At 35.0% G+C, this 9,641-nt stretch overlaps 1 protein-coding gene across 2 annotated transcripts in view; it reads right to left on the bottom strand.

Annotated features, from left to right (window-relative positions):
* Positions 1-5,878: 5,878 nt before the first annotated feature.
* mpp3a (MAGUK p55 scaffold protein 3a) overlaps positions 5,879-9,641 on the bottom strand; it is a 36,113-nt gene continuing 32,350 nt past the window's right edge. For both annotated transcript variants that reach the window (XM_073833346.1, XM_073833353.1), the window contains 2 exons: positions 8,998-9,126; positions 5,879-8,666 (listed from right to left, as the gene is read on the bottom strand). In XM_073833346.1, the coding sequence (XP_073689447.1) occupies positions 8,487-8,666; positions 8,998-9,126 (309 nt within the window). In that variant the 3' untranslated portion in view covers positions 5,879-8,486. The remainder of the gene's footprint in view (positions 8,667-8,997; positions 9,127-9,641) is intronic.

Below are 9,641 nucleotides of genomic sequence, written 5' to 3'. Positions count from 1 at the left end.
TGTTAGATTAACATTCTAGGAACGTTTTTCAAAACAAAAACGTTAAGAAAACTTTCCTGGCTAACCCCAAAAAAAACATAAAAACATTCTGGGAACCAAAAATTGTTAGCTGGGATATCTACAAAATTAAGCGTCCAAAACGTGAAAGTAGCCTACAGAATGTAAGTAAAAATCACATTATAGCTTAGTTGTAATTTAAATTAATTTCAGTTTATTTAATTTTAGTTTGGGAATTGCTACTTTCCATTTAATTTTTTAATTTATATGTAAATGTATATATATATATATATATATATATATATATATATATATATATATATATATATATAAATTTGTGATACAGTTGTGATACAGTCATTTCAACAAGTTAGCTACCATCCTCACACAGGTTTTATTATTGTTGCTTATTAGCCTATTATATTTGTTTGGCACTGACAATACAGCATTTGCACTTAGTTTTAAAAATGACGCAGTTATAAGGCAAACAGAGGTGGACAGTAATGAAGTATTTTTATTTTACTCAAGTAAATTTAAAAAGTATCTGTAGTTTATCAGAGAGTGTTTTTCTTTGGAAAACTTTTACTTCACTACATTCCAAAGCATAATGTTTAACTTGTACTTGTTACTGCACTACATTTCATAAATAAAAGTTGAAAAGTACTTTTAAAGCAGAGTAAAAAATACTTCAGTGTCCGCCTATAACAAATGCACACATGAAATACCAAGCCCTGCAAATGACGTTATTTATTTACTCACTTACTTACTTCACACATTAAGAATAGGCCTAAGTTCCCTCGTTTGTTGCTTCAAGGTAAATCCGCACGCTCCCGCGAGATTTGCGTCCCCAGTGCAGTGAAGCACTGCAGTCGCTTTCAAAACAAGCTGATTTATGTTGATCAACGACCAATTTGAACTTGTTGCAAAATTTTCATTGAGAAATCCTTCATCCGCACATGACTGGATTTCGCCAGAAAAAAATGGTAAATATGTTTCCGCCACTCTTGTGTCAGTAACTGTCAGGAGGTTGTTTACTTTTTTAAACTGAGGTACAAGTTGGTTCGATTTGATCTGGTAGCCTAATCGACTGCACACAGATGCTGTCAATAGAGTTTAACTTGTATTTACCCAGACAAATCCTTCAAATGGACAGAGAAATTCTCATCCATCGATATACTTGTTATTATTGTGCTATATTTCAATATCAGCGGAGCATGACTGAACATGCTAGCCAGGGGATCTGTCATGTTGACAATCTGCCTGAAACGTTTGAAGCCTCAAATCTGTGATTTATTCATTATCATTCTTTAGAAATTTGATGACATAAAGCCAATCTGTAGATGAAAATACGTTGTCTGAATAAGCCCCCTGAGGCTAAACAACAGGTATGTGCAGGCAGAAGATGTTTTTGCAGGAAGTAATTTATCTAAATCCTTCAGAGATGACACAAAGCTTTTATTTTCCTGCTCATCTAACACATATAGAATACTAATTCCAGCTAAGAGTGCAAATCGCCTTCTAACTATCCAGCACACATTTCCAGTGTGATATGTAATGCATAGCCCATAAGTAATTTATAAGAAAAGAGTATGTGTAGTTAGAAGGTGTTATTTGTGTAGGAGAAGCAACTGCTGGATCTTGTTTCAGTCTTTTAGCACCAGTGTAATTACCGTTCAGTCAATCAAAGTCCTCAGGAAATTAAACATAATGATTGTATTAAGTTGCTTCTATTTTGGTGCAATTTGACTTCCAGATGTTTTATCACAGGAGACTTAGAGACACTAAATTGTCAATTGATCAGTTGGTCCTGTGATGGATTGGCCATGTTTCTCTGCCTACGGCCAAAGATGCTGGGATAGGCTCCAGCTTCCCCGCCAACCTACATGGATGGATGTTTTGTCATTTTTCAGTAATAAGAGCTCTAATGAAACTAATTACCCATCATGTGCCCTCTTGTGTTTTTGCAAAGCATTGCATGTGGAAGTGGCACACCAACATAATTGAACTAGCAAAAATGCTGGACTACTAGCAGGATCTGATGGTTTATTTATTAAAAGAATAATCACACATGCATTTCAGAAATTTTTGTTTTATGAAAAACGGAATTCATGCCAAAGACTAAGTTTGTTTGTGGAATTAAGCTATCCTCAGCCTCTTTAAAGGTTAGTTTGCTTAAGTAAGTCTGGATAGATTTTTAGAGATCTTCAGTTGGCTTTAAGTTATAAAGTAGAAAATAAGGTAACTGCAAAAAAAAGTCTGCTGTCAAGAAAAGAACTAATAATTCAAAAATGATACCTTTAGGGGTACAACAGCTTGTCAGTGGGACAGTATCCTCAACGATACACTCGGAGTGCCTGTAGTAGGTACTAATGTACCCTTTAGGCCACACTGACAAGCTGTCGTACCCCTAAAGGTACACATTTTGCACATTTTTTTCCAGACAGTACAGTATACTCATTAAGTTTTAACAAGTTGTAATGCCAGCGGTGCTGTTTTCGTAAACATACTTCACGGCATGTCTGACGTAACAGGCAGATAATCAAGCCTCAGGATGCTAGTGGAACATTTTAAATTACTGCTATGTAATGAAAATCCTTACACAACCCAAGAGTTTGGAGTCTGATAAGCAAATCAAAACCGCAGTGGCTGATCTCCAGAGATCACAAAAAGATGATCCAATTATGAAGTTATAGAAGTTTGTTTCCAACACTGAATAAAAATATAAAAAGGTAATTGTCACTTTTTTATATTATGATTCAGACCTTTTTTTGCAATTCTGAGTTTATATCTCTTAAATCTGACTTGTTGCTCACAACTCTGTAATTTTATCTCACAATTGACTTTTTTTGCAGTTCTGACATTATATCTCACAATTATAACCTTTTTCTTGCAATTCTGAGTTTATAACTCTTAATTCTGACTTTGTTTCTCAGAAATCTGCATTTTTATCTCTTAATACTGACTTTATTTCTCACAATTCCAACATTTTTCTTGCAATTCTGAGTTTATGTCTCTTAATTCTGACTTTCTTTCTCACAATTCTGTATTTTTATTTCACAATTCAGACTTTTTTCTTGCAATTCTGACTTTATATCTCTTAGTTCTGACTTTGTTTCTCACAATTCTGTATTTTTATCACTTAATTCTGACTTTATTTCTTATAATTCTATTTTTATCTCACAAATTAGACATTTTTATTGCAATTCTGAGTTTACATCTCTTAATTCTGACTTTAATTTTTTATTTTTATCTCACGATTCAGACTTTTTTCTTGCAATTCTGAGTTTATATCTCTTAATTCTCACTTTGTCTCTCGCAATTCTGTATTTTTATCTTACAATTATGACTTTTTTCTTGCAATTCTGATTTTATATCTCTTAATTCTGACTTTATTTCTTACAATTCTGTTGTAAGAAATAAAGTCTTACAATTCTTAATACTGACTTTATTTCTCATAATTCCGACTTTTTTCTTGCAATTCTGACTTTATATCTCTTATTTTTGAATTTATTTCTCACAATTCTGTATTTTTATTTCACAATTCAGACTTTTTTCTTGCAATTCTGACTTTATATCTCTTAATTCTGACTTTATTTCTCACAATTCAGTTTTTTCTTACGATTGACTTTCTTACATTGACTTTTTTTTCTTGCAATTCTCAATATCTCTTAATTCTGACTTTGTCTCTCGCAATTCTGTATTTTTATTTTACAATTCTGACTTTTTTCTTGCAATTCTGACTTTATATCTCTAATTCTGACTTTGTTTCTCACAATTCTGTTTTTTTCTTACGATTGACTTACTTACAATTGACTTTTTTCTTGCAATTATCAATATCTCTTAATTCTGACTTTGTCTCTCGCAATTCTGTATTTTTATTTTACAATTCTGACTTTTTTCTTGCAATTCTGACTTTATATCTCTTAATTCTGACTTTATTTCTCACAATTCTGTGAATTTATCTCACATTTTAGACTTTCTTCTTGCAATTCTGACTTTATATCTCTTAATTCTAAATTTATTTCTCACAATTCTGTAATTTTGTCTCACAATTCAGACTTTTTTCTTGCAATTCTGACTTTATATCTCTTAATTCTGACTTTGTTTCTCACAATTCCATATTTTGATCTCATAATTGACTTTTTTCTTGCAATTCTGACTTAATATCTCTTAAATCTGACTTTATTTCTTACAGTTACGTATTTTTATCTCACAATTCTGACTTTTTCTTGCAATTCTGAGTTTATATCTCTTAATTCTGACTGTTTCTCACAACTCTGTAATTCTGACTTTTTCCTTGCAATTCCTAATTTACATCTCAATTCTGAATTTTTTTTTCACCCTCGGAATTCTGATTGTACATTGCAATTCTGGAATAAAAAATAAGAAAGGTAATAACTTATTTTCAACTGTATGTTGACATGTTAAAATTCTTTTTTCCCCTCAGTATTGCAAGAAGCAAAGTCTGAAATGAGTTATAAACTCAGAACTCCAAGAAAAAAGTTTGAATTGTAAGAAAAAAAATTTGCAGTTAACTTTTTTTATATCATGGTGGAAACAAGCATCCACATGCATAATTGCATTATCAGTTGCTCTAATGACATTCTGTGAATATAAATAAAGGTAGGCCATGACAATGCTGAACAGACTACTGTTTGGTAAAAGTTATTAATGTTGGCCTTCAGCAGTGTTATTAGCAATGCCCCTAATGATACACAACACAATGCAGTGTAAATCATCATGCTGTCAGACGCATGCTACACAAAAGGCTTAGACAAATGAATAAACTGGCTAATGAGTAGATTGTTTCCACCCAGAGATGAATCTCTATTTTACATTTTCAGTAATATTTCGCAGAAGTTAATCACACCGTGTGTGTGTGTTGCTTGCTTCAGCTTCACTTTTTAGCTTCTTCTAAAAACGTTGTGTTTATGATATTGTGATTCTGCGCTGGTAATAGAAATCCACGCCTTTGCCAAGACTTCCATACTAATGAGATCAATTGCCACCCATTTTAATTGTTTTTTCTTCGTCTTCCCATCTGTCTTATAGTGCAAGCAAAATGTTCCAGAACTTAATTGCTCGAGAGGGAGGACGAGACTGAGACGGGATTACTTCAAAGGATCTTTCTGCCACCAAACAAATACCGGTTCTTCCCACACAATCAAAAAAATGTCAATTAGCAAGCATCACACCCCCTCCCTCTCAGCCCAATTAGGAAGATGGAAGTCTATCACACAAATATGCCACTGCTCAGAGACCTGTGAAATAAAGCTGGCGAAAGATAGCTGAGGCTAGGCCTTCTGTCCATTTTCCAATTAACGACCATGATCTAGTAGTGAATTAGCAAGTCTGACACTGAAAGGGTCTCAGCCAGTGGATTGTTTGATTGGACGCTTGACTTTCTGTGATGGATTAAAGGATGACTCCACTGAGGAAATGTGTTGTTTAGCTGTTCTCTTCAGCTTTTCACGATTTCCAGATTGAATTTGGCAGAGTTGTGACCCCGTCTGATTGATGCGTATACCTTTTTGCTCACATATTAGGGGAAATGATTCATCCGAGTGTTGTGGACATCTCAGATTTGACAAATCTAACATTGTTTATTGCAGTTGTGTTTTAGGACAGCAGCTGTCAAACTCATGAATGCAATCTAACATGAAACAGAAACAAAACAATAGCCTGTATAGCTTGGAAATGAGATAACAGTCTCTGGTTTGATTGCCAGCGGCAACGAATATAATGTTAATGTGCAATAGAGTGGCTGAGAAAATAATCGGGGGAAAAAAAACCTGCAGTACCGCTTACTGTCATTTCAATCTAAATGCAGCACACAAATGTATAATAAGAGTCAGCGTTTGTCAAAATACTCACAGGCAACTTTTTGATTGGTTTTGATATTTACTTGCAATCAGTACATGACATACAATTAAGAATTTACATCAAAGAATGGCAGCTTACAACAAAGGCGACAGATTTCAGTTCAAACCCAAGGTGAGGTAGGATCGAGAGGATTTGTATGATATGTTGGGAAACGGTAGAAAGTTTTAGAGAGATGTGGAGCCTCATTTATAAAGTGTGCATACGCTCAGATTTGGTCTTAGAGTGTGCATACGCGTAAAGGAGTAGTTCACTTTCAGAACAAAAATTTACAGATAATGTACTCCCTTGTCATCCAAGATGTTCATGTCTTTCTTTCTTCAGTGGTAAGGAAATTATGTTTTTTGAGTAAAACATTTTAGGATTTCTCTCCATATAATGGACTTCTATGGTGCCCCCGAGTTTGAACTTCCAAAATGCAGCTTCAAATGGCTCTAAACCATCACAGCCGAGGAAAGAAGGGTCTTATCTAGCAAAATTATGTTTTTTTTCTAAAAAAAAAAAAAAAAAGAAAAGACAATTTATATACTTTTTCACCTCAAATGCTCGTCTTGTCTAGCTTGGCAAGACGAGCATTTGAGATTAAAAAGTATATAAGTTATAAATGTTTTTAGAAAATAACCAATTGTTTCACTAGATTAGACCCTTGGCTGGGATCATTTAGAGCCCTTTGAAGCTGCCTTTAAACTGCATTTTGGAAGTTCAAACTCAGGGGCACCATAGAAGTCCATTATATGGAGAGAAATCCTGAAATGTTTTCCTCAAAAAAGCACCATTTCTTTATGACTGAAGAAAGAAAGACATGAACATCTTGGATGACAAGGGGGTGAGTACATTATCTGTACATTTTTGTTCTGAACGTGAACTACTCCTTTAAATCCATGCCAACGCTCATAATTGTAAAAACTGGCTTTGACGTGGAAAAGTGCTTGGCGTCAGACTTACACACTTTTTCTTGTCGGAGCACTGCAGGTTTTTGAAAATGTAAGCTGTTCTTTCTGCTCACTGTTCTAAATTAAATGATTTGGATGATGATGGCGATCTTTTATATGGTAATGACATTAATTATGAGTCGTTTACAAGGCAGAGAGCTGAAACCATACAGTTCTGCTCAAGTTCAAGCTAATTTGCGATTCATAGATTTCACATCTGAAAGAGATGCATATTTGAGAGATGATCGTAAGATCAAATTTGGTTTCTGCGCAACATTTTATAAATGAGGCCCGCAAATTGTTAAAGTTTAATGATAGAAGATGCATGAGCTCATGAATTGTCGCTAAGACCTTTACAACCAAAGTCTAGTTTGAAATTGGTGACCTAGGTGTTATTGTCTCAACTCAACACTGTCTCCGTTCATCTACACCCAACAAACCTAAACTCCAGGAAGCCTAGTTACATATTTACATAAATATTGTGAAGCTCAAGTGCTTTGGCATGGCGTTCCGTAACCCTCCGAATGAAGACAATCTTTGAGAAGAAAAGCTTGGTGTGTTGAGACAGTTGTTGGCACAGCAGGAGTTTAATATTTTCCTGTGAAAACATTGATCAGTCGTGCTCTTCTAAAAGAACTTCTGTGATTAAATTAGACAACAAAGTCCGACAGGCAACACTTGATTCAATTAAAACTTCAAACTGAAGTAGTTACGGTTGCTAAACGAGTCTTTGCATGGGTGTGCGTGGGAACAGCTTGATGTGCATTGTGGAAACATTTACAGTCCAACCTGCAAATTTCCCACTTGCTCTGGCCAGATGTGCAATTTAGGAAAAACAATGCGGTTGCTATGGTAACCACATTCCACAGCCATTTAATACCAAAGGTCAATGCTTTTCTGATAATATAATCTGACACTGGAAGTATTGCTTTAGTGAACAGTCTATTGAAACTGTTTAAGTAACATGAAAGGAAGCCACAAAGTATCAAATAAACTAACTTTAGGAAATAACAAGCCAAATGTGACCATGGACCACAAAATCATTTATACATGTTAGGTTTTTAAAATAAGCTTTCCACTGATGTATGGTTTGTTAGGATAGACCAATATCTGGTCGAGATACAACTATTTGAAAATCTAGAATCTAAGGGGGGAAAACAATTGAAATATTGAGAAAATCACCTTTAAAGTTGTCCAAATTAAGTTGTTAGCAATGCATATTACTAATCAAAAATTACCTTTTGATATATTTACAGTAGGAACTTTTCAAAATATCTTCATGGAGCACGATCTTTACTTGATATCCCAATGATTTTTGGCATAAATGAAAAATCGATAATTTTAACCTGTACAGTGTATTTTTTGGCTATTGCTACAGATGCACCCGTGCTTCTTAAGACTGGTTTTGTGGTGCAAGGTCACAATTAATAAATAACTAAAGTCGTTCAAAAATAAATTCGATCATTCATGCCAACATAAGTGCTTATGTGCCTGCATGTCTCAGAAGTAAACAAAATCTGTTGATGGCCCTCCAGTCTCTCTTCATGCCTCCTCTTATCTTATAGATGGTGGACCACTCAAAGAAGCCAGGCCCAGGTGGGCGAGTGCAGTCCAAGCGGAAGAAAAGAAGCCATCAGTGGAAAATGTAGGTCAACAGTCTGAAATTAACCTGGGGTCCTAGGCTTTGACCCAGCTCATAGGAACCCAGAAGGTCTCTCGCTCCAGTCTCTCCAGGATGCTACGTAGTTCTGCACAGGCACTGGCATTGTCCTCTTTAATCAGGACCCGATCCACTAGGTGACCATACTGTTGATCTATCTGCTGTGCCGACAGTCGCATTTCCTGCAGGTCCTCCTCCTGAAAGATGAGGAGATGAGAGAGTGTAGGGCATGAATATTTATAGTGAGAACAATATGAAAGAGATGGCGGTAGATGTGTGCAAAAAAATATATAGTAATCAAGCTGGCGATATCGTGTCTGTAGATTCTGTGATTTTCTCATAAATTTAGCAAGTGAGACAACCCTTCAGCTGATTTTTAAAGCCAGACAGACTTGGCAATTTTATACCAATTATTATTAAATGACACAATTTCAAGGCTGATTTTTTGAGAGGCTGAAAGAATTGTCGTTGATCAGTGCCATGGGGTTTCTTAAGAGCTGTGTGATGTAAACCTGTGATCCGACTCACTGTTATTCGCCCATGTTCACCTCCTCCTGGCGAAGTGGCGGCACTGCGGCGTCTGCGACTCTCTGGGATTCGTGGTTTTACGAAAATGACATAAGGCTTAAATTCAGCTGTTCGCAGGGCCTTCAGAGCCTGTAGTGGGACAAACAACAGAACGAATAATGTGGAGGGGTAAATGACACTATTTGTCTACAGTACTATTCAAAATTTGGGGTGAGTAAGTAAGAAATACACTTATTCAGTAAGGACGCATTAAATTAATGATCAAAACAGTCATAGTAAAGTCATTTATGATGTTAAAAAGGATTTTAAAAAAGGATTTTAAAACAGATACTGGATAATCCTGGAAAAAAATGGATATCAAAATATGAAAGGCAATTCAGAAAACCTTATTCTTAAACGCGGAATATATGAGAATTATGAGAAAATTAACAACTTGCAGTAAACAGTAAAACTGTTTGTACTACAAACCAGTGTGTTTATAATTAAGACAGCACAATTTTTTTACAGTCACTAGGCCACATTTCTCAATACTAAAGTCACTTTTTCAAAACTCTTCACACAGTTCTCCTAAACATATTTCAACTTGACAGTTAATTGCACATTCAAAATGTACTAAAACTACCAAAACACTTCATTAATGCCTT

This window comes from Garra rufa, chromosome 1 (genome assembly GCF_049309525.1).
Source record: "Garra rufa chromosome 1, GarRuf1.0, whole genome shotgun sequence".
Lineage (NCBI taxonomy): Eukaryota > Metazoa > Chordata > Actinopteri > Cypriniformes > Cyprinidae > Garra > Garra rufa.
This window is presented reverse-complemented; position numbering and strand designations above follow the sequence as displayed.